Source organism: Camellia sinensis, chromosome 5 (genome assembly GCF_055761805.1).
Source record: "Camellia sinensis isolate YWXY chromosome 5, ASM5576180v1, whole genome shotgun sequence".
In the NCBI taxonomy this organism is placed as follows: domain Eukaryota; kingdom Viridiplantae; phylum Streptophyta; class Magnoliopsida; order Ericales; family Theaceae; genus Camellia; species Camellia sinensis.
This window is the reverse complement of record NC_138965.1, coordinates 154198701-154224786: the sequence shown is the minus strand read 5'-3', so window position 1 is coordinate 154224786 and position 26086 is coordinate 154198701. Positions and strand designations below refer to the sequence as shown.

Genomic DNA, 26086 nt, shown 5'->3' with positions numbered 1-26086 from the left:
GATCATACAATTGAAGCTCATACCATTTGACAATAATGGGCAAAAAAATAGTAACATGTGAAGGTGCAAGCCCATAAGTTTGATATAAAAAACAGAATAGAAACTGAGGAAATTTTAAAAAATAATCAAGTTTAAATTCTTCCCCTTATTTCATTTGGAAAAATCAATAGGAAATATGATAAATGAAAGCTCATAACTGAAATGTTCTCCTCAATAATATCAAATAGGATGTCAAATATTACCAATAAGGATGCCAAAATGATACCAACATGCAACCTACCAAGGATACCAATATGCAATCTAGAAGATTTAACAATCATAGCTCAAACATTATGTAGAATACCAAATATTGCTCATAATAGGTTAAACTCAATATAATCTCATGGAGCTAATGTAAATCCAAAAAATGAAGCATGTTCAAGGTATAGCAATCTATATGTCAAGAAAAATCATGAATTTCAATATATAGTACACCTTTAAGCATAGGCATGATTCTTAGGCAAGAGCATCATCAAAGAGTATACATTGCAAATCATATGAAGCATAATCAATCTTTTTCATATCAAAGTAATAACAGTATTAGCTTAAAGGATATAAGATAGAACTTTTACCTCAAAAGCTTAAGAGAGTGTAGAAGGCATACCTTTAGTTCATGAGTTAGAAGTTTTTCAATCTTCAATTTTCTTTCATGAGGAGTTCATCTAAAAAAGGTTTAACAAGTATGTTAGCAAAATGATTTCTCCCCCTAAGTTGGTGTTATCCTTTTCTAATATGATTTTGTGTAAATATAGCATTCATAGAACAATCACTATTATTCAATAAAAATATAGCACAAATCACTTCTTATCACAAACTCAAAAGGTAAAAAATAATTCAATGATCAAACAAGAGTTTGGAATGCTATTTTTCAGAATTTTCAAGTTGTAGCACATAGCATAATATGTATAAGAAAATAGTGTTATGCTCTTTGTTTTATTAAGAAATGATGTAACAATCTCATTTAATCACATAACATTATTAAGAGGCATTTTCATCAATTCAATCCACATACTCAAGTGTCATAAAACATTTTACTTAATGTGGAACACAACATGAATGTTATAAATAATTAATTCAACAATTTATCAATCAAAAGCATTTCATGAGATGTATGTCAATATAATTCATATTCAAAAGGTATTCAATAGGATAGATGCGTATGATACTTCTTTTCATTTAGACATTGTTGATGGATCATAATCAAGGAATTTCATAACTCATTCCAATATTCCAATGTAAAACATATAAGTATGGAATTTTCATATTGAGCATATTCTTGAGATCATAAATGTACAATTCAAAATATAGATAGTATACATCTCAAAAACATGCTATGACATCAAAATTGATTCTACAAAGATATGACTCAAAAAGGAATTAACATATTAGTATGAAGTCATATATAAGATGTGAAAGGTATGCCCACAAAAAATATTTATTACTTCTTATCTCTTTTTCAGAGCAATGGATGACATGATATACAATGTTAATGAATACATGAATCATTCATATTCTAATAGGCATTTATCAAAATAATATAATTCTCATTTTTGAGTTCAATGAAGGTTTGAAAGAAACTAGCAGAACCAGACTTAGCAAACTTAGTACAATTAGGTTACATAAAAGTAATGATTAGACACAACTTATTGTACACAAATCACACCTTAAAGAATATAAAACTGTGTGGGTGAAAATCTGACCACACTGCCTGCTTAGTGATCAACTGGAGAGCACAGGCAGAATAGATGGTTTTAGCAACCTGAAACAGAAAGAAAAGGCTCCGGCGGTGGTTCTTCCACCCGGGGGCACTCCGACGATCAAGTCAGTATATCTCTCAAAGATAATCAAGTGCAAAACTTAATACTCAAAACATAAATTGCATACCTTAGACCCACGGGGGTGCCTCTCTTTTATAATATACTCAATCCAAGTCCTACTAGAAGTATGACTTCTATGAACTCCAATTTAGTGCTTACTTTAGACTCTTTAAGAGATAAAGATAAACTCCCTAAGAGCTTTATCCTTATCTTGGTTAAGTCCCCTCTTTGTCTTAGGACTCTTGTCCTTTATTCGCTTTATCTCGGATTCCGATATCTTCGGAGATAACCTCGTCCTTGTCGAGATCACCTCGGCATTACGACCAGGACACGTGGCACCTCGGCTGACATGTCGGCGTCACCTTGCCACGTGTTGGTACTCAGAAAATATATCCCCACAACTGCCCCCTAGGTTCTATTACCTCGGCATTCTGAGGTGATGGAACCTATATTGATATTTCTTTCTGCATTATGGCCAAGAAACTGTTTAGCCGAGATAATCCGCTTCCAGCCGATGTGTTCTCTTCGGAGAACAAGGTTTCGAACGTACTCTTCCACGCGCATGAGCTGTCATGCATATCTAACCGTTCCTTTCACGTGTTTTGTTTTTATTGGCCCGTTCCTGCGACGCACCTTAAGGCTGTCTTTTCATCCGTCTGCGCCGTCTGACGTATCCGGTGCTCCAGGCGCAATAAATGCCCTATTTTGCCGCCGTTTTAAGTTTTTGACAAAAACTTTTCTTTGCCCCTTTCTTTCTTCACTTTTTCATTCTGATTTTTTGCTCCTTCTCTCTCCGAAAGCCCTTTTTTCTTCGAATCTGCCGTTGCTTCAATCTCTCTTCTACAACTGTCTTTAATCTTCTTTGTTTGCGAAGCTTTCTCTGCCGTCACAACCGATTTCTGAGCTCGGCGACTATTGCCCCGGCTTCATTTGTTCTGGTAAGATTCTTTCCTTTCATTCTTAATTCTCTTTATGTGCTTTTACCATTACTGCTTTGTTGCTCGATTTCTCCCATATTTTGAACATTTGCACTGTTTCAACATTTTTCTTGCCATAATTCTTGACCTTTATCCCTTTGTATTCTTCGTGTTTCTAATAGTCCATCTTTGTTCTTGAATCTGAAACTTCGTCTTTGTTTTCTCTTTTTTGTATCTGTCCCAGATCTGTGCCTTCGATCTTGATCTTTATAGTTCTTAGGCTTGGGATTTGTGCGTAGAACCTTCAAATTTTAGGAAAAACCGAAACAAGCCTTATCAGTCCTTTCCTAGGCCTTTGGCGAGGTTTTTGCAATCCTTCTAAAACGCCCATCTTCTGAAACACACTCCTTTTTGTTTAGACCGACGTAATGGGTATGTGGAGGCATAGGGTAAATACCCCAACAAAACTCGAATATTTTAGGCAGGAATTCTCTATCCCAGCCGATGTTCATCTTAAGCTAGCTGGGGATAATGATACCATTATGCCCACAGACCATACGATGCCCTTTCCTATAGTAGCTTTCACCGAATGTGGACTTCGGCTTCCACTTGATCCCTTGTTTCGCGAAGTTCTTCATTAACGGTATTATAGCTTTAGCTAGGCAGGAGAATCTTAGGATCACCCTGGCCGACTTTCAGTACTGTTATACAATGTGCCCCCTTAACTTGAAAGATAGGGGCTTTGTTTATTACCTTAAGCCGAGGTCTACTGAGTTCAAAATTGTAGCCGACCTCCCAGACTCCAACAAGGGGGCTGGGGATGACTTTCTTATTGCTTCGGGAAATTGGGAATTTGGCCTAGATGAAGATGTCCACCTCTACCCTCTTCCTCTAAAAATTACAGAGGGCAAGGGTAAGAGCCCAGTGCCAACGCTTAGTTGTTTTTATTTAAGTCTTTAAAATTTGTCTGTTTCTAATGTCTGTTTGCTTGTCCTGCAGATCTTCATCAACCACCAAAGAACTTCCGTCAATCATTCTTCCCTGGTCCAGATTTAAAGAAGTTTCTTGGTCTTCCAATCCATAAGCGCAAGGCTCCCTTGTTGCTGAACTTCATTCCAACATATAAATCCACTTTACCCGACGTCCCGAAAAGGAAGAAAAAGAGTCTTTCCCCTCCTACTGCCACAACTGTAACTGCGTCTTCATCCCGAACAGATCAAGGATCCACCTCTGACCCAGCCGATCTTCCATCCACTTTGGCCCCCTACTTAATACCTATTCCAGAACGTAAACGTCGACGAAGACTTGTAAAGACTGCCGAGATGGTTCGTCCAAGGCCTGTCGTTCAAGATCTTCTTGCCGACCTTCCAACCGACGCTGATGCTAAACCATCACATGCGATGCTCCCACCAAAGCCAAAGAGAGTAAAAAAGGCTCAGCCCAAGCCCAAGGCTACTGACACCGAGGTTGAGGATGCTTTGCCTATCTCCCAGCTGGCAGAAAGCAAAAAATCAACCTCTGCTTCCACCAAGAGGTCTGCTGGAACCCAACCCTCGGGGTCCACACAATCAAAGAGGCCAAGGTCATCGTCTGCGACGACTTCGGCGTCCAAAAAGCCCGACGTTCCATGGGCCCCTGATCTAACCCTGGAGGATAGGCCTATTATGGCTAGTGAAAGTGCCGACGATATTAACGTTGGTGTCACCCTCAGCACTGCTCTTCTCCTTCCGAATGATTTGGAGCGAAATGCTAAGCTTAGCGAGTATGAGAATTACACTCTCATGCTCCAACACTCCGTTCAAGTAAGTGTTCCTGTTTGCACTTGCGATTTTTCCTTCTGTTTCTTACTGAGAATATTTTCTAACACTTCTGTTTTTCCTTAGGCCATTCAGCATGCCCATTCATTTTCAATGCAATCTTTTGAAAACCGGCAAAGATTGGTTGATATGAAGAGGGAAGCATCTTCCATGAAGAAGGAGATCAAATCTCTTGAATCAAGGATGAAAAAATTGGAAGATCAGGCCGAGGCGGCTACTAAGGCCCAAACTTTAGCTCTTGAGAAGGCCGAATCCGCTGAGGCCGTTAAAAAAGTTGCTGAGGCTGAGAAAAGAGAGGCCGAGGCTAAGAAGGCCCAAGCGGAGAAAGAGCTCCAGCAAGCTCTGGCCACCAAAGAGGCCGAAGTCAAAGAGGCCGATGAAAAGGCCTATGCCCAGGGCATGGCTGACGTCGCAGAGGATTATAAACTTCAAGTCAGGCAGGCATGCAACAGGGGATTTTCTCTTGGTTGGATGTCCCTGATAAAAAAACTTGATCTTCCTGTTGACTCGCCCTTTCGTAAGGCCGATGCCATTCCTTTACCATTTCCTCCTCCAAGTCAGGTTGAATCAGAGACTGAGGCTGATGCCGAAGGTGAGGATGAAGGAAAAAATGATGATGAGGCCTTGGTGAGAAAACCCAAGGATGCTGCTGATGCTAAGTCCCCTCCTCCTGCTGAGCAAGTGATGGATTTAACCTTGGATGAGGAGGGTGATGAGGTTGGGGGGGCACCCAAGGAAATTGCCATCGGGCAACTATCATCTGACCTTCTTTTGGCTGAAAGAAATCTAGACAATACGCTGGCTGAGATTGATGCTGAGATTGAAGCAGAAAAGGTTGCCGAGGAGGTTCCACCAGAATCCTCCGAGGTCCCAGTCCCTGCAGCGGCTAACACTGAAGAGTCTTGAAAAAATGTCTTTTGTACTTTTTTCTTCTTTTTCTGCACTTTGCAATTTGTACTCTCTTTTAATTTCTGTACAATGAAAAACTCCTTCTTATGGCCGACGTAGCCTTTTCTCTATGTAACTGCAACTGTTCCTTCTATGAATGTTTTTAATCTTCTGATGTTCTGTTGATTGCTTCTGCATAGTTCTATACTTAGAAATTTTTGCATGCTTTTTCATTTTGCTTCCTTTGTGTAATCTTCTCGGGGTTATATACCTCGGGTATAACAATAAAACTTTTACTTCGGCAAGATACTGACCTGCAAACTTTTCATAAATTTTAACAAGTATAAACATATACTACTTAATGTAAACTTTGCAAGTTTCTTCTCAAGTTTCAACAAGTATCAAACAGTGATCTCGATCTAACCTATTTGTAAATTGCTACAAATTTTAACAAGTGTTTAAATAATATACTTTTACTTTAACCTGTAAGTTTCTGTATACCTCAACGGGTGATCATATGTCGGTTTAACATAAACTTATAAATTGCTACAAATTTCAACAAGTGTTTAAGCATCTTCCTTAGGGTTAAGCAACCCACATATTGCTATGAGAACTTAAGCAATAACCTCGGCTTAACTTCAACTTGTAAATTGCTACAAATTTCAACAAGTGAAGATAAGGAATCAGCTTAATTCCAACTTGTAAATTGCTACAAATTTCAACAAGTGAATTAAGGAATAATCTCGGCTTAACTTCAACTTGTAAATTGCTACAAACTTCAACAAGTGAAGATAAGGAATCAACTTAATTCCAACTTGTAAATTGCTACGAATTTCAACAAGTGAATTAAGGAATAATCTCGGCTTAACTTCAACTTGTAAATTGCTACAAATTTCAACAAGTGAAGATAAGGAATCAGCTTAATTCCAACTTGTAAATTGCTACGAATTTCAACAAGTGAATTAAGAAATAATCTCGGCTTAACTTCAACTTGTAAATTGCTACAAATTTCAACAAGTGAAGATAAGGAATCAGCTTAATTCCAACTTGTAAATTGCTACGAATTTCAACAAGTGAATTAAGAAATAATCTCGGCTTAACTTCAACTTGTAAATTGCTACAAATTTCAACAAGTGAAGATAAGGAATCAGCTTAATTCCAACTTGTAAGTTGCTACGAATTTCAACAAGTGAATTAAGGAATAATTTCAACTTATAAATTGCTACAAATTTCAACAAGTGAAGATAAGGAATCAGCTTAATTCCAACTTGTAAATTACTACAAATTTCAACAAGTGAATTAAGGAATAATCTCGGCTTAACTTCAACTTGTAAATTGTTAAAAATTTCAACAAGTGTTAAGGAATAATCTCTGCCTTTTCTTTGTCCCCAATGTGAACCTGAGTTTGACTTGGGTTCACATTAATTATGTCTTCAATAAACATCAATGCATAACCTTCTCAATCATATGTGTTAAGGATTGACCTTCTTGCTGTAAGCTCTGGCAAGCTGTTGCTGGTATACTGCAAGCTGAATTGCAGCTTTCTCTCTTCGTTCTTCCAACAAATCTAGATCTCGGGCTAAGAGTACGTCATTGGTGCCATTCTCTACTCCCTGGGTTCTGATCCCTGGGATGCCGATCTCCAATGGGATGACTGCTTCTGTGCCATAAGCCATGGCAAAGGGGGATTCTCCTGTTGATCTTCTCGGCGTAGTCCGATATGCCCAAAGTACGTTGGGCAACTCGTCTACCCACTTTCCTTTTGCTGTCTGCAGCCTCTTCTTTATTCCATCCAGTATTACTTTGTTGGATGCCTCTGCTTGCCCATTGCTTTGAGGAAAACTTGGTGTTGAGAAATAATTCTTGATTTTGAATTTTGCACAAAAGTTCTTGATGAGTTTGCTGTCAAACTGTGTTCCGTTGTCAGCAATTATTGCTCTTGGAATCCCAAATCTGGTGATAATGTTTCTCCATATAAAATTCTTGACGTCCACATCTCGGATTTTGGCAAGAGGTTCTGCCTCTATCCATTTTGTAAAGTAGTCTGTTGCTACTAGCAAGTATTTTCTCTGTCCAGTTGCCTGGGGAAGTTGTCCAACCAGATCCATGCCCCATTGGGCAAACGGCCAAGGGCTGGATACTGGGTTCAGGTCAGCAGCTGGCTGATGTATCAAAGGTGCAAACCTTTGGCATTGTTCACACTTCTTCACATAGGCTTCGGCATCCTTTTGCATGTAGGGCCACCAATACCCCTGGGCAATGGCCCTGTGGGCTAATGATCTGCCCCCAGCATGGCTTCCACAAATTCCTTCATGAATTTCGTAAAGAAAATCTTCAACCTGCAAAGGGTGTACGCACCTTAAAAGCGGCCCAGTGAAGGACCTTCTGTAGAGATGGCCTTCTGCTGTTAGACTGAATCTGGCCGACTTCAGTCTGATTTTATGTGTTTCCTTATGGTTTTCTGGCAGCTTCCCCTCTTTTAGGAATGCAATGATTGCATCCATCCAGCTTGGTCCCAAGTCTACGCACATTGCTTCTTGTTCGGTGCTCTGTTTATCTATGCTCGGGGCCGACATGTAGTCGATCATAATTGTCCTTGTTCTTCCAATTTGAATTGAACTGGCCAGGTTAGCCAACGCGTCGGCGTTGGTGTTGTCATCTCGGCTAACTTGGAGTAATCTGCAGTTCTGAAATAGGGCTGCCAGTCTGATGACTTCCTTTGCATATGCCGACATTCTTTCGTCTCTGGCTGCAAATTCTCCTGTTGACTGGTTAACAATGAGTTGTGAATCACAAAAAACAATTACCTCGTCTACCTCTGCTGCTGCTGCCAGCTTTAGCCCTGCAATTAATGCTTCGTATTCTGCTTCATTGTTGGAGGCTTTGAACCCCAAACGGATGGACTGTTCTACTATTTCTCCATCTGGAGATATCAGCAGTACTCCTGCCCCTGCTCCCTGGCGGTTTGAACTTCCATCGACGAATAGTCTGAATGAATTGCCGATGTAGATACTGCAGGGTCTGAGCTTCTCTTTCTCTTGCTTTTTTGTCTTTGGCTGGGATTCTTTTTGCTTGTTGGGACAATGCTCATCTTGGCTCGACGGAGCTTGATGTGCGATGGCTTCAGGTGTGAGTTCTGCGACGAAATTGGCCAAAACTTGGCCCTTTATTGCTGTTCTCGGCCTAAACTCCAGGTCAAACTGGCCCAGGGTTACTGCCCATTTTGCTATCCTTCCTGTTAAGTCTCCTTGTTGCAACAAGGACTTCAGTGGGTGCTCTGTTAGGACCACAATCTTGTGTGCCTGAAAGTAATGGCTCAATTTCTTTGAAGCCATTACTAAGGCCAGCATTAATTTTTCCAGTGGTAGGTATCTTGTTTCTGCGTCGGCTAAAGTTTTACTTACATAATAAACAGCCTTTTGTTCTCCTTTTTCCTCTCGGATTAGCACTGTACTGACTGCGTGTTCTGAGACTGCTAAGTATAAAAACAGTTCCTCCCCTGGTACTGGGTTGGAAAGAACCGGAGTTGTGGTCAAGTACTTTTTTAGGTCGGTTAAGGCGGCTTCACATTCTTCTGTCCATAGGAAGTCCGTGGCTTTTTTTACCAGGTTGAAGAAGGGTCTGCACTTATCTGAGCTTCTGCTGATGAATCTGTTTAGGGCTGCGGCCCTTCCAGTAAGCACTTGAACTTGCTTTGCCGATATCGGGCTCTGTAAGTCCAGGATGGCCTTGATTTAGTCTGGGCTGGCCTCAATGCCCTTTCTTGTTACCAGATATCCTAAAAATTTACCTGATCCAACTCCAAAGGCACACTTTGAGGCGTTGAGTCGGAGCCGATATCTTTTGAGTATGTCAAAGACCTCTTTTAGGTCGGCAAGATGACCCTTTGATTCCTTGGTCTTCACGACCATGTCGTCGATGTAGACTTCTACTGTTTTGCCAATCAGGTGCTTAAACATCTTTGTTACTAACCTCTGATAGGTTGCTCCTGCGTTTTTCAACCCAAAAGGCATTACCTTGTAACAGTACAGGCCTTTAGGGGTGATGAACGCGGTCTTCTCCTCGTCTGGAGGGTACATGGCAATCTGGTGGTACCCTCTGTATGCATCCAAAAAACTCATCCTTTCATGTCCTGAAGTGGCGTCTACCAGTTGGTCGATTTTGGGCAGAGGAAAGCTGTCTTTGGGGCAAGTTTTGTTGAGGCTGGTAAAGTCTACACAAACCCTCCATTTGCCATTCTTCTTTTTTACTACTACTGTGTTGGACAGCCATGTTGGGTACTGAACTTCTCGGATGGCCCTGGCCTCCAGAAATCTGTCTACCTCTTCTTCTACTGCTTCGACGTGCATCAACGTCGGTCTTCTGGCTCGTTGAATCACAGGTTTTGCCGATCTGTCGACATTCAGTTTGTGGCAAGTGACCTCGGGGTCAATGCCTGGCATTTCATAAGGTGTCCAGGCGAACACCTCTATGTTTGCCCTTAAAAAATCTTCCAGTTCTTTCTCTTCTTCTCTAGCTAAGCCTGAGCCGAGAAGAAAGAAACGCTCTTCGTCGTCCTTTTGGACGAAAACTTTTTTTAGCGCCTCTTCGTTCTTTTCGGTTGGTTCCTTCCCGGCGTCTTCTAGGACCTCCATGTCCTCATCTTCAACTTCTGCTTTCCTTAGCTCCCGTATACTATAGGTGGATTTCATTGCTGTCATGGAGCAATTTTTTGCTTGCAGTTGATCCCCTCTGACTTCTTCAATCCCATGCTCTGTTGGGAACCGCAGTAGTTGATGCAACGTTGAGGGAACTGCCCCCATTGCATGCAACCACGGCCTTCCCAAGATGATTTTGTATGGTGAGGGCGTGTCAATTACCAGAAATTCCGTCTGGATCTTCTTAGTGCCGGCTTGTACCTCCAAGCTTGTTGCGCCCAGTGGCCATGTCGGCGTTCCATTAAAGCCGACCATCGGGCCGCTGGATTGTTCTAAGTCATCAGGGTAAAGGCCCAGCTCCTTGTAACATCTGACATACATGATGTCACAGGAGCTGCCTTGATCTATTAGGATGCGTTTCACTTGGCACTCCCCAACCTGGAGGGATACTACCAAGGCATCATTATGCGGATGTTGGACCAATTCCAGGTCGGCTTCAGTAAAGGCTATCATCGGCCCTTGGCATTCTTCTGGCCGATGTCTCTTCTCCCCGACTTGGTAGATATGCTGTAAATGTCTTACCCTCTGGGTCTCTCCTCTGACTTCGTTTTCGTTGACCCTTGAGTGGATCACATTAACTACCCTCGGTCCTCCTGCTTGTGGTAGTTGTGCTGGGGGAGGCGGTGCTGCTGGTGCTTGAGGCAACCTTGCCTGTTCTTCCCTTGTCCTGGCCTCATCGACCAGGTCCCTCAGAAGGCCTTGTCTTACCATGTCCTCCAAGTGTGCTTTCAAGGCTCTGCAACCTTGAGTTGGGTGCCCTTCTTCATTGTGGTAGGCACAACGTCTACCAACGTTCCTTCCCATGAATTCCCCTGGTACTCTTGCCGGAGCCCTAAAATAAGGTTGATTTCGAATCTGATCTAAGACTTTATGGATTGGGATCCGGAATACCGTCGTTACCGCCTGTTTATTTCTCAACTCTGTTTCTTGTTTGGTCGGCCCATTGTTGCCTCGGCTTCGCTTCGGCGAGCCGTTTCCTTTTTCTTGCTTTATCTCTTTGTTTCCCGATGTATCTTCTTCGGCTCTGGCATACTTCTCAATTCTTGGCATGAGTTCTTCCATGCTTTTTGGCAATGTTTTTGCCAAAGACTTCCGTAGCGGGCAGTCATCTTTCTGGCCGTTCTTGAAAGACACGACCGCTACCTCTTGGTTGCATTCGGGTATTCGGTTGAACACCTCGTAGTACCTCTTCGCATAGGCCCTAAGGCCTTCTTCCTTGGTGATTCTTAAAGCCATCAAAGCATCAACCCTCAGGGGTTGCAGCTTGTTGGTCACGAACCTGGCCACAAACATCTCGGCCAGGCCTTCTCATGTCTTTATGCTTCCCTTTGGTAATTTATGGAACCAATCAGATGCAATTTCCCCAAATGATGAGGGGAATACTTTGCAGAGCAACGACTCGTTCCCGCTATATAACGCCATTGAATTCAGGTATAGTCCAACATGAAAGTTTGGGTCTGACTTACCATCATAAATTTGAAACCTCGGCATACTGAATCTCTTTGGTGGTTCGAATTTGTCCAGTTCCACCGAGAAGGTTGTCTTCGGTTTTACTGGGGAGTTTACCTTGGCTTCAACATTCTGCTGCCTCCTTTTTAGGTAGTCCCTCAGGTCTTCTTTACTCCTCCCTGGAGCTCGGCTGTCTATGGATTTTAGTCTTTTTGGTACGCTGCTTTCGGCCTCATGGTGGGCCCGTTTGGATCTTTCTCCATGGGTTGTGTCAAAGCAGAGTGCTTGCCTTTGAACATGCCGATGTTCTTTGGGCTCTGGATTCTTCATGTGGTGCGTCCTTCGGGACTCCTCTTGCCTCGGCTCTTCTCGTCCGACTTCCCTGGAAGGCCGGTGAGAATGCCTTCCGCTCCTGGTATGCTGAGGGACGTCGGGGATTGTTTTTCTTCCGCCCTTCTGGGCGTTGGTTGCTGGCATCGGCGTATCTTGCAGCGGGTATGGTGGCTGCTGTAACAAGCCCGCGGGGGGACCTCGCTACAGCTCGGACTCGACTTTCGCAGTCACGGTTCTAAGTCTGAACCAAAGAGTCCAAATCCGGCAAATCGTTTTGAGAAAACAGATTTTTGAAAGAAGTGCCAAACATGGACTGCTTTGCCAGATACAGAGTCGCCACCTAAATATTTTATTTTGAGAAATTTAGGAAACCCTGACTCGGTGCCAAAAGGCCACGTGTCCGTCATCACCAAAGTTGCCTCGGCTCGGGAACTTGGGTACGATTGGGGAAGGTCACTTCGTGAGCACCCCCGCTCGCCCGGTCATAGACCGGCCTCTACTAACCATGATATCGATTTTTGAAAACATTGTATGTTCTTATTCCGGTTATTAGCCTAGGTTACTATGTGATGCTCGCAGCATATAAATATAGACTGGGTCGTTCGAATTGGAACAAAACATTTCATGCTTGTTTATTTGAAAGATGATTTGCTACTCGCAAGTAGGCTTAAAATGCAGATTTTACCACCCGCAGGTGGGTTTAGAAAAGATGGTTTTGCCACTATCTAGTGGGCTTAAAACAAACAGTCGATGATTTATTCCAATCTAAACAACTCAACCTTCACCCACAGGCATTCAAGCAGATATATCACATAAGCACATAGCCTCATGGTAAGCATGCTATTCATGGCAGTCACTCACACGCATGCGAGGATGCTAAAGCATAGAACTTACCGAGTACTCCAAGCCAAAATAGGAACTACATTAGAAATCATGCATGATCCTAAGTATACAAAAATGCTTAATGCAACACATGCAAAATGCAACTATAGTAGTCTCGGCTATTCTAAGATGGCATATGAAATGCTACAACTAACATGTATTCAACTTGGAATTGAAAATACAATGCAGTTAGTATGATGCGCCGAGCCCGGTGCATGCAAAACAGATGAATGATGCAAACATGCTGTCATACTGTATGCTAATTTAAACATGCCCTAATCTAACCATCATAAGCGGATAAATAAAAGGGAGAAAGACGTGGGGTTGGAAGACATACATCACACTCACGCACACTTATTACAGTTGTGCCCTCACTCGGAGGGTCCGAATAAATAATACAGTCCAAATATTACAGTCCCCAAAATAAAAGAATATTACAATCCAAAATATTACAGAATTCTAATTAATTAATGAATTAACTAGAAAGCAAATAAACTGGCGTGCAAGCCAGGGACTGCCTTGCTTCTGGTGGATGATGCATGTCCGGACTGTCTTGCGCGGAAATCCACCGGAATGCCCCAATTAGCCTCTGTTTACACCTGTTATTTTTTGAAAAGCGTGCCAAGTCCCGGAAAGTTGCTGATTCCTGATTTTGCTGCAACAGAGAGCAAGAAAGGGGCATAGCAATGTATTTGCACAAATATATGCATGTCTCGATCCTCGTGCCACCAATCACGCATACCGAGGCATGATGGCAGAGGAGTCGAAATGCACAACTCAATATAGGATGAATGCACATGAAACTACAGCTAAAACCTAACTCCATCATGGATAATCCGGAGTGTCGGTGACTGGGGAATTGAGACACATTCCGTCACTCGGAGTACGAAACATACCTCGTTTCCCGTGCCCGGGCTAACTCATATTCCGAACACGATGCAATATGCATGATATGCGTGAAATGCAACTAAGATGCAATCCTAACATATACAATGCTATGAAAATGAGATGTCTCGAAATGCGTGCACACGGGCACGCAAATCGAGAAAATGACAGAATGCACTGAAAATGAGGTGCCTCGAAATATGTGCACGTGGGCACGCAAATCGAGGCGATGATAGGTGTCTCGAAATACGTGCACGCGGACACGCAAACCGAGGCGATGATAGGTGTCTCGAAATATGTGCACGCGGGCACGCAAACCGAGGCGATGATAGGTGTCTCGAAATACGTGCACGCAGGCACGCAAACCGAGGCGATGATATGTGTCTCGAAATACGTGCACGCGGGCACGCAAACCGAGGCGATGATATGAAAAAAGACAAATGGGCTTATACCAACATGAGTGAGCCTCAGCCACACTCACATAGGATGCCGACGGATAAAAAAGGAGTGCCTCGAAATGCGTGCACACGGGCACACAAACCGAGGCGATGACAAAATATTATGAAATGACATGGAAATGACAAATGGGCTTATACTAACATGAGAGAGCCTCAGCCGCACTCACATGAGATGCCGATGGCAGAAAATGAGGTGCCTCGAAATGCGTGCACACGGGCACGCAAACCGAGGCGATGCATACGCAATGCAAATGACATGAAAAATGACAAATGGACTTATACTAACATGAGAGAGCCTCAGCCACATTCACATAAGATGCCGATGGCAGAAAATGAGGTGCCTCGAAATGCGTGCACACGGGCACGCAAACCGAGGCGGTGCATACGCAATGCAAATGACATGGAAAATGACAAATGGACTTATACTAACATGAGAGAGCCTCAGCCACACTCACATAAGATGCCGATGGCAGAAAATGAAGTGCCTCGAAATGCGTGCACACGGGCACGCAAACCGAGGCGGTGCATACGCAATGCAAATGACATGGAAAATGACAAATGGACTTATACTAACATGAGAGAGCCTCAGCCACACTCACATAAGATGCCGATGAATGAAAAACGAAGTGCCTCGAGATGCGTGCACACGGGCACGCAAACCGAGGCGGTGCATACGCAATGCAAATGACATGGAAAATGACAAATGGACTTATACTAACATGAGAGAGCCTCAGCCACACTCACATAAGATGCCGATGAATGAAAAACGAAGTGCCTCGAGATACGTGCACACGGGCACGCAAACCGAGGCGGTGCAGAATGCGATGAAATGATATGGAAACATGATATGGGCTTATACCAACATGAGTGAGCCTCAGCCACACTCACATAGGATGCCGTCGGATAAAAATGAGGTGCCTCGAAATGCGTGCACACGGGCACGCAAACCGAGGCAATGATAAAATGTGATGCAACATGGCAAAAATGATATTCAAGCATGCTAATGGAATTCCAGCAACAAAACAAGGGGAAAACAGCCCCGGGATGAGGCGAAATGACATGAAATGCAAGGAAATGTCCCGAAATGCAACATTAGGCACCCGAAATGACCTATAGCTATGCTAAACATGCACAATATGGACATGCAATGCAAAGACAAAAGCTAGACAGTCCCAAAAGATGCACTTTCACAGTTATAAACATGGCCAAACAGCAAGCATAGGTAAGGGAAAAATAGTATGCAAGAAAAGGGGGCAAAAGAGGGGTAATGAAGCAAGTGGTATAAGCAAAACCCAAACTGAAAAATTTCCTTCTACAACACTGAAGAGGGACCAAAAATATGAACATTTACAGTATATGGAAGCCTCAAAATCAGTATACAAATATGCTAAAAATGTGATGCAAAATAAGGCTCAAAAGGTGCTAAAACATGAAGTGTATAAAATAATCACCAAACAGAAAAAAAATGTGAATGAAACATGATGAATAGGCCAAAATAAGACCACTTTCAGTTCGGACCAAGGTCCAAAAACAGAAACAAAGAGGGCTACTAATTTATGCAAAAATGGGGCCAAATAGGGGATATAACTACAAGTGACATATGGAAACACCAAAGAATGTTGAGCCCTTCTCCAATGTTGAAGAGGGGCTCAAAATAAGCCCTAAATCAGTTTACCACATGCTCGAAAATAAATTGCTCATGGGTCAAAATAGCATGCAAAATTATGACATACAAGATGGTCAAAGAAGCAAGTGTATTATGGAGGGCTCAAACAGGGTTGAGCCCTTAATGAGAAGTGAAGATGAGCTCAAAATATGGCCCTTTTCAGTTAGGGCCGAAGCTTGAAACCAAAAAGAGATGAGGCTTAGAAATAGATCAAAGGAAAGGGTCAAAAGGATCAAAGTGTAACTTACCCTTGAAGATCCAAGCTTTTGTTGCTTCTTGGGTTGATTTGCAGCTTCTTTAGCCTTCAAGAATCCCTCCTAGCTGCTGGAAATGAGATGGTGGTGGTAGAGCTTGGTGGTGTAGAAGGAATGAAGGTTAAGAAGTTAGGGTTTTTTGAAGAATTGAAGAAGAAGACAATGGAGTTTAGGGTTTATGCTTGGAGAAGAATTTTTCTAACCTCTATGAAGAAGACCCTCAGCTGGTTTATATGGTCAAGAAAGGAGTGTAAAAGGGGGGTCAAATGGAGAGGAAAACTCTCTCCCAAAATATCCCCCGGATACAGAAAATATCTGGGGGATATTGCCCCACAGCTGGAAAGGGTACAGTGAGGAGAGCACGGCCGGCCGCTCACTTTGGCCGGAGGTGGCCGGCCGGCCACACCCCCTAGCCGGCCGGCTAGGGGTCAAAAGGGTCAACCAGCTTTTCTGGCCGGCCAGGTATTGGGGAGGTAGCCCTATGTGTGTACAACACAACCATGTAATTGAAATTCCAAGAAAGTGGGCCCAAGGGGTTCAACAATGGCTTGGAAAGAGGGGGTCAAAAGGGTCAGGTTGACTTACTAGCCGGCCATGAACTTTTAGTGGCCTCTCAGGTGTGTACATCACAGATATGTGGTTCAAAGTTCAAGAAAAAAGGTCCAAGGGGTTCAACATTAGCCCGGAAGAAAGGGGTCAAAAGGGTCAGGTGACCTTAATGGCCGGCCATGAACTTTTAGGGGCCTCTTAGGTGTGTACATCACAGATATGTGGTTGAAAGTTGGCAACGTTAGCTCTAAGGTATTCAACATTAGCCCGGAAGTGCGAAAAACGGGCGCCGGGAGGCTCGGGAAGAGAGATAACTGGTTGTTGCAACAATTGCTGGCCTCCCACCCTTCAGTGACCTTCTTCGGGATAAAACAGAGGTACCTGCCAAAAATGAGCGAAAACCGTTGCAAAACGAATGTTCCGGAGCCAAAACACGCAGTTCGGGGTCCCGGAAATGGGCTGTTAAGCACCGAAAATTGTATTCGACCTCGAAGTGGGTTTCTCAGCCCCTAGTGTCCCTCAAAATGGATGAAATAAGATGTATGCCAAAAATCAGAGCAATAGGAGATGGTTAAGCGGTCCCGAACCGAGGCGCACGGCCTAACGGCTCTGAAAACCGGGAACCGGACTCCGAAATGGGAAAAATGGCCTACGGCCACCAAATGTAGCCTACGAACATTGAGAGATGGTCTGCGGGACCTCTCCCTCCCCTCAGGAAAAGAAACAGAGAAAAACGAGTCTGGTTCGCAAACCGAGACAAGGCACAAGAGAGAGTTCGGAAGTTCGGAGGCAGGGCTCACGGCCGCGACTCTGAAACTTCTGAACGAGCACAACATGCAATATCACCGAGTGCTCAACTGGTGACGTCTGAGTCTCGAGGTCGGTCAAAAATGGGGTGTCTACAGCTGCATAACATTATTCTGCATCATGAAGTTGACGACTGACTGAAGGTCTGCCAACTTGTTCGCCAATTCTTTTACTTCCTCATTCCTCCGTAGGCATCTGTCCCTCCATACCTGGAGGTTATCTTCATTGTAGTACTTTCCTTGGTCTGTTCGTTTTGACGTGCCGCCTTCCTGGATGACGTCTTTCTCTCTGTGACCCTGGTCACGGGCTTCTGTATTGTGGTTGTCTCCTTCAATGTCAAGGTCAATTGGTCTGCCACTCCCAGCGGGAGCGTCATCCCCAATATTTTCCTGCTGTCGGTTACTGGCCATCTATTCTTCCTTCGTTCCCACAGACGGCGCCAAATTGTGTGGGTGAAAATCTGACCACACTGCCTGCTTAGTGATCAACTGGAGAGCACAGGCAGAATAGATGGCTTTAGCAACCTGAAACAGAAAGAAAAGGCTCCGGCGGTGGTTCTTCCACCCGGGGGCACTCCGACGATCAAGTCAGTATATCTCTCAAAGATAATCAAGTGCAAAACTTAATACTCAAAACATAAATTGCATACCTTAGACCCACGGGGGTGCCTCTCTTTTATAATATACTCAATCCAAGTCCTACTAGAAGTAGTGCTTACTTTAGACTCTTTAAGAGATAAAGATAAACTCCCTAAGAGCTTTATCCTTATCTTGGTTAAGTCCCCTCTTTGTCTTAGGACTCTTGTCCTTTATTCGCTTTATCTCGGATTCCGATATCTTCGGAGATAACCTCGTCCTTGTCGAGATCACCTCGACGTTACGACCAGGACACGTGGCACCTCGGCTGACACGTCGGCGTCACCTTGCCACGTGTTGGTACTCAGAAAATATATCCCCACAAAAACTTTAAGCTTAAAGGTGTGTTAGGAGTTATACCTTCATTTACCTCATTGGAATCCTCACCCATACATTACCTCTATTGTTCATCTTGGTGATTTTCATTTCATCATTATTCTTCTTGTTGTTGGGGCTGATTTTGCTCTTTAGATTGAACACTCTTGTTGTGCATTTCCTCTCGAAGTCCTTGGTGTTCTTTGAGATTCCACCTACAAAATATTTTGATTTCTTTCTTGGTACCCATACTTTCTTGGGTCAATGGGAATTAGTCTCAAGAACATTTAATCTCATAAAAGGTTTAAGAGGATAAAAACCAATACCTACTTTGTCAAAAACACATCTTTTATTTCCAAGAAGCTTGTTGAGGTTTTCTTTTCATTTTACAAAATTTTCAAGGATTTTGTTTAAATCCTCAATATTGCTTTTCAAAATGTTTTTCTCATTGGCAATAGACGTAAAGTCATTTTTCAAAGTAGCATTTTCTATTTTTAAAACACCCATATCATTTGAAAGAGAAGTAACTAATTTCTTTAATTTATAATTCTTAACACAAACATTTCTAAATATGTCATGTAATTCATTGAAAGCACTTTCAAGTTCGACATAATTAGAAATTACCTCATTTGAGTGGATTCTTCTTCTCCAAGAGCCATGAGACATAGGTTGGCTACTCCATCATTTTCTCCCCAAATGGCTTCCTTTTTGTTGTCATCCATCATTGAAAGTTCATGAGCCATGAGTGAGCCTAGGAGTTCTTTAATGCCTAATTTTGTTAGGTCTTTTGCTTCTTGGATAGTTGTAACCTTAGCTTCCCATTCATTTGGCAAAGACCTAAGTATTTTTCTTACAAGCTCACCATTAGTATAAGATTTACCAAGAGATTTTAGAGTATTAATAATATTGGTAAATTTATAAAACATCGCAAAAATAGATTCAAATGATTCCATAGTAAAGAGTTCACAATCATGAATAAGCATGTCAATCCGAGACTCTTTTATTTGGTTAGTTCTTTCATAGGTGATTTCAAGTTAATCCCAAATCTCTTTAGCAGTAATACACTCAGAAATTCTATTGTACTCATTTGCATCTAGTCCACACACAAGAATAAGCTTGGCTTTAGCATTAACTTGAAGGAGTTTATAATCATGCTCATCAAATTCATCCTCAAGTTTAGGCACACTGATATGGTCTGCTACCTTGGTAGGGATTTTAGGACCTTTAGTGATAATGAGCTACAAAGCATAATTGATAGCTTGAAGATACAAAGTCATTTTTTCTTTCCAATGAATGTAATTCCTATCATCAAAGAGAGGTGGCCTATTGCTAACTTGTCCTACAATAGAGTAAGTAGAATACATGGTTGCTATGGATCCAAAACTTAAGATTGTTAAATTTAAACAAGAGCTCTAGGCTCTGATACCAATTATTACCCAAAAAGCAACCTAAGAGGGAAGGTGAATTAGGTTTCTACAGATTAAAATTAATAATACCCCAATAAAATTAACTATTAGTACAACAAATTATTAACAAGCACAATAATGAACTTAGCAATAAATGATCAAGCAAAATAATAATGAAGTATAACTAACATAAAGGGTAAATCAAATTATTAACACATGAATATTAGATAGCTATAGCAGTAGTAGGAAAGTAAAGAGATTAGGGAAGAGGAGACAAACAGATTTATAGTGGTTCAGCTTCAACCAAGCCTACATCCACTCCTCAAGCTTCACTTGAGATTTTCCACTATCTTCTAGCTTCGCAGGGGTGCTAGCAACCTCTTTATAAATGGAGCAATCCTCTACAGATTTTACATAGACTTCACAAGCCCAAACCCATGCAAATCTTAGGTGATTCACAATTACTCTCAAGATTTCAAGAACACAATGTTTGCAACACTTTTACAAGATGAAATAGTATTTTTCCTTTCAAAAAAAAACTTACAATAAATATCTCTCAAAGGTAGATATATAAAATAAAGTTTTGATTTTTTTGTAAATCTCACACAGGAAAGATGGGCTTAAAGCTATAAGGCTCAGTGTATAATTTCTGAGAAAAGATGTGAGTGATTATCGATCAAAGAATATTTTTAGGTTTTTTGTTAGTTGTTTACATTAGAGGCTTTGGTATATATAATGAAAATTATAACCGTTGTATTCATTTAAATTTATAGCCGTTGTAGTCATTTGAATTTATAACCGTTTATAGCTATTGTGCTTCCATCATTACCAACTTGAATATCTTCCTGTCTATTTGTGACGCCCCAAATTTTTATTCGAACATCAAGGGAATTTAAATAAACAAAATGACTTAATAAACTAAAAAGTTGACATCTTAATAGGGTAATCCAATTCTCGTACATAACCAAACGCCCAAATAACAATAGATAAAAACTTAGAATTATCCAAATACAACATCAAATGAAATTACAAAGTCCTTAATATCTATTATATAACATAATATAATTTACTCGGCTCTACTCGGGGTTTCAGGTCAGCCAAGGCTCTACGTTAGCGTCGACTCCATTTCAGCTTCAATTATTTTCTCGCCAAGACCTGGCATAAAACGCCAGGGCAACAAAAATATATGCCATGAGTTTTGCAACACAGTAAGAAAACATAACCAACCTACCATTCCTTTTAAGAGAAAAATTAATGAGATTATAAACATGAGATGACAATATAATTGTAAGCATAAATTACAACCATTAAAATAATTTCAATAATTTTAATAAATTAAGAGACACTCGAAATCTCACCAAAGAGATTTAACTTACCAACCACTAAGCATGGCAACGGTTAATTTGAAACCCTGCCTTGGTCAAATATTCAAGTGTTACCAACCGTAACTACCAGGGATGCCCACGTCCGGAGTTATATACCCAAGTAGTGGCATCCGTGGTCTGCCCCAAGGAAACGGTCTGCCAGGGGTACGTAACCTCCCTGTGTGCCACCAGCACATCCATCCTTATTCCAAAACCAAATACCGAAAAGGGTTCAAATAAGTCCCGTGCCATCTTAGAGTTTCGCAACACAATTTACGTGAGAATTCTCAAAACCAGGGCTCACCCTGAACAACCGGTGTTAACCGTCAACCCTTAATTCCGTACAGTCTTTAAACCAAGACTCACTCCGAACAACTGGTATTAACCGTCAATTGTTAACTTTGTATATGCCGTTAATCATTTCAGTTAATTTTGATATTACTCACAAATAATTCCAAATTTTAATCACAATTGATGTTATATCAACTCATTAAAATTCCCAACATAAAATATTGCACATGTCACACAATAATAAATAAATGTACAGCATTTAAATAAACAATTTATTTAAACCATGGTATGAATTAATAATTTAGATACAGAGAAAATAAACCAAAGTCACACACGTGCATGGATCTTTAATTTACAAGATTAGACTACCACAATATTAAATAAACCACAATACACCCATACATGGATTACTAATTTACTATATTTGATGAATTGGACCAACACAATAACTGATTTTTATCCGAATAAATAATTAAAGTCATGATCTTAAACCTGTCTAGAAGTTTTCAGGTTATACCTTAGGTAATAAAAATTATAAATAAATTATTTATACAGTTCTAAAATTCGTGAAAATGTACAGAATATTCAATAAATATGTTTGGGTCATTTTTCAGAAATAAATTCCCAAAAATAAGTTGTAAATAATTCTGTAAAATTCCCAGAAATTTTTATGACACCGATTTATCACATTTTCTTAAATTAATTCCATACTTAAATTTATAAATCAGATCCACAATCTAAAAATTTAGTATGAAATTAGACTTCTCAAATTTCATATTTTAGTTAGAAATTACCAGATTTGGCTTAATATAGAATTTTTAATAAGCTTTTAAACATATACTAAAATCTGTCTTACAGTAGCAGATTTAATTATAAATTTGTATAAATTCGTACCAGGCTCAATAATTGTTAAGAAAATTCCTGGATGAACTAGACATCATTCTCAACAATTTTGTAGAAGAAATCATTTCAAAATTTTGAGCATAAAATTGTCTAAAAATTCGTACAAGTTTCTAGCAGATTGAAGAGTTATATAATCAAACCAAATAAAATCTTTAATCATCTTTTTAATGGCACAAATTACACATGCAAGTCTAAATCCAAGATTATATCATGATTTTAAGGCTACTAATAAAGAAATGACCTTCAAATATTTAACATACCAATCACAAATTCACATACAACTATAAACAAAATTTTATCTAAAGTTTTAGCTATGTTAACATATGAACACAAATCTAAATATTTAACAATTAAAAAGAATGAGACGGTTATGAGAGTTTTCTTACTATGTTAGGTTGTTAACGATTTATCGTCCGAATTTGATTTATGATTCTGATCATAAGATATGATTGTCCTGGCTCCATGATCGTCTTGCTAAAATTTCACATCAATCGGACGCGATCTCACCGTTGATCTGCCATTGGATTCTCTTAGAACTTTTAGTTGTTGATCATCGTCTTAGACTCAGAATTTGCAAGATCTAACCCCAAAAATGGATTCTACACGTCGAAAAACCTAAGGGTGGTCATCCCCAAAGTCATAGGACCACTCGATTAACCTAAAGGTACTAGGGTGCACCGTAGCACCATGGGCCGAGAAACACTGGATAAAATTTAAGCTCATCTTCTCCAAGCCGTGGCATGTACGACAGAGAGACCCAGAAATTTAGTTTCAATGTCACCAGTTCAAATGCTTGTATCTTCTTCATCGTAACTCCGTTTTATCTTATTTTTCTGTCATTGGATTCACCTCACGGCCTAGTTTTTGGTTCACTACTCGCACGCCTCGTTCCGTCTCTTTTTGCATGCCGTCGGATCTCTAAAATTTGACGAAAAATTAGATTTTCTTCTTACCAACTCGGACATTTCTTCGAACCATCTTTCGGACTCCATAACTTTCTTAATTCTTAACGGTTTTACTTCATTCTTTCACCAATCTCTTCAACTTACTCCGTACTTCATCTTACATGACCTATTTTTCTCAATTCTTCCCGGAATGGATGGTTTTGGCATTACATGACCTATTTTTCTCAATTCTTCCCGGAATGGATGGTTTTGGCATGCCGAAAGTAAGCCGAAAACCAACTTTTGAAATTCAAAATAAATTTCTCTAACTTTGCTTCTTTCTCCTCCATCTTCTTTCTTCTTCTCTTTCTTCACCTACAACACTTTGTGGATGGTGGTTCTAGATGATAATAGAAATAGGTGATGGTGGTGGTGCCGGTCCGACGGTGCGCCAATGGTGGTGAAATTCGCGGGTTGGCGATAGTGTGGGTTGAGGCCATGGCTATGGAGGTTGGGGAAGGAGGAAAAACATAGATAAAGGAGAAAGAGAGTTTTGAGAATGAGAGATGGAGAGAAAGAGAGAGAACCGACGGAGAGAGAGAGAAAGATGAAGCTGGAAGTGAAGCAAAAGATGAAGAAATATAAGGAAACATTAGACTCAATTTATGGGAAGAATGAGAAAGAGTAAAAGAAGATAGAAATTAAAAAGAAGAATGCAACACCTGGTGTATATAGCATCTGCATGTCCACCACATTTTCTGTAAAATGATTGCACGTGGAAAGTGAGAGGTGAGAAAACATGGGGAGCAAGCCCATGGTTTTTCTTCTTCTTTTTTTTTTTTTTTTTTTTGGATTGGATTTTAGTACAGAAAATATTAGGTTCTAGTGTAATTTGACTACAAAAAAATGTAAAGAAAAATATAATAAAAATATCATACGGTTCAGAAATTAATATTGAGTAATAACATAAAGTCAAAAATATTTTATTTTATTTTGTTTTGAATAAATTTTCAGTATAAAAATATATAGAATATTAAATTCAAAATATTGTGAATAATTATATATTATTTTTATTATATAAAAATACGGGGTTTCACACTATCATTACAAATTTGAATATCTTCCACTTGAACCTTTCGAACCTTTTGGCCTTTTGAACCTTTGTTTTGGCTGTTTGAACTCTTGATTTAATCAAATATTAAATACATTCTAACAACATTTAGGATAAAGGTTTAGGTGAGAAATAATGGGACAAAATAAATTTTGATTCTATTTTTCTCTTTCAAATAAATAATCAAAATAAATTTTGGATTCTATTTTTCTCTTACAAATAAATTAAAACATAATTAAATAAATCATCAAAATAAATAAATCTAACACTAAGGAAATGAAAAAAAAAATTATATTGGGCTATTATTGGGGCAAGTACTTGAGGTGTCCCAACATATTTTTTTATTAACTAGTGAAACTCAGTCTTTGTTTGGCATGCCAAATTTTTTGATTTTTTGGCTACTTTAGTCACAAAAAGATAAAATAAGAGAAGACAAAATATCACATCCAAACTATAATCATTTCATTTTTTCTCTCACAAAAGTTTAAAAGTCTATCTCAAATGAAGATGTTTAATCCCAAGCTAAAATAACCAAAAAATTAACCCACATCCCAAACGAATCCTCATACTTTTATATTGGGTTTAGAAAAATAATCGGGTACATGATGCAACATAAATAATGTGGAATAATAATCCAACAACACCAAATAACTTATCAAGAGATGGCAAATTGATTGCCCAAAATTGAGACCTCAATTATTATTATTACTAGGTGTTTTTTTTTTTTTGGGAAATCAAATAATAAGAAATTTAATTATAAATAAATGAAAATGGAACGTTATAAGAAATGTTTTGATGGAAGTAACCTTGCCTGCTATCATTTCTTTGACATTTTTTATTACTTTTAATAAATTTCATGGAATATTTTTTCTATATGTAGATTTACGGGCTAATCATTTTTTAATATTTTATTTCAATATATGACAAGATTTAAAAAGAACAAATTCTTTTAAAAAAATAGTCATGATGCAACTTACCCTAAAACTAACAACCATATGCACATATTATGAAGAAAATGGTTTTTACTTTTATTTTCGTATAATTTTCTTTCCCTAAATAGGATTAAAACATTTGGAGACTTACGTATAAGTCTTAATAGGTGGATTTATTATCCAATAAGTCTTATGAAAATTAATAGCATTTTCATTAAACACTATTTAAAAAGATCATTAATTTTTAATTTTCAACAATAGTTTAAAAATTGTCACAAAAAATATCACTAATTATAAGTTTTAACGATAGTTTAAAAAACCTTCACAAAAAAGTCGCTAACTTTCAACTTTTAATGACAAACGTTCTTAATTGTAAGTTTTAGTAACAATTTGTAAAAATCGTGACAAAAACAATCACTAATTATTAATTTTTAAAGACATGCATAAAAAATCATCACAAAAAATTATTTTTAGTAATTATTTACTAGGATTTATTTTCAATAAAACTTTATAAAAATTAAATCTAATTATTAAGACCTATTAATAGTTTATCTTAAAACGGTTTTTGTTTCTCAACTTGATGTAAAGCCAGCCCATGCTTATAATTTTGCAAACTATACAATGGCAAGGAAAAACATAAATTTAAGAATAAATGGAGAAAATATATATATATATATATATATAGGGGTTTGTAGTGTACGAATAGAATTTTTCCCTAGAGATTAAATACAAGCCTACTTATGAGATGACGATGGGGAAATTAATCATATAAATAATAATTCAATGT

General features: G+C 39.7%; 1 protein-coding gene and 1 long non-coding RNA gene across 2 annotated transcripts; one reads left to right on the top strand and one right to left on the bottom strand.

The window, feature by feature from the left end:
• Positions 1–3699: 3699 nt before the first annotated feature.
• Positions 3700–8426, top strand: LOC145790931 (uncharacterized). Its single transcript, XM_082870227.1, has 2 exons — positions 3700–4575; positions 4657–8426. The coding sequence occupies exons 1-2, from the start codon at positions 4096–4098 to the stop codon at positions 5494–5496; spliced, it is 1320 nt and encodes a 439-aa protein (XP_082726353.1). The 5' UTR covers positions 3700–4095; the 3' UTR covers positions 5497–8426.
• A 12345-nt stretch (positions 8427–20771) lies between these two features.
• On the bottom strand, positions 20772–23959 carry LOC145790930 (uncharacterized). Its single transcript, XR_014330353.1, has 3 exons — positions 23493–23959; positions 22759–23443; positions 20772–20969 (listed from the first exon to the last, which is right to left on the bottom strand). It is a non-coding gene; the product is annotated as an uncharacterized LOC145790930 (long non-coding RNA).
• Between the last annotated feature and the right edge of the window lie 2127 nt (positions 23960–26086).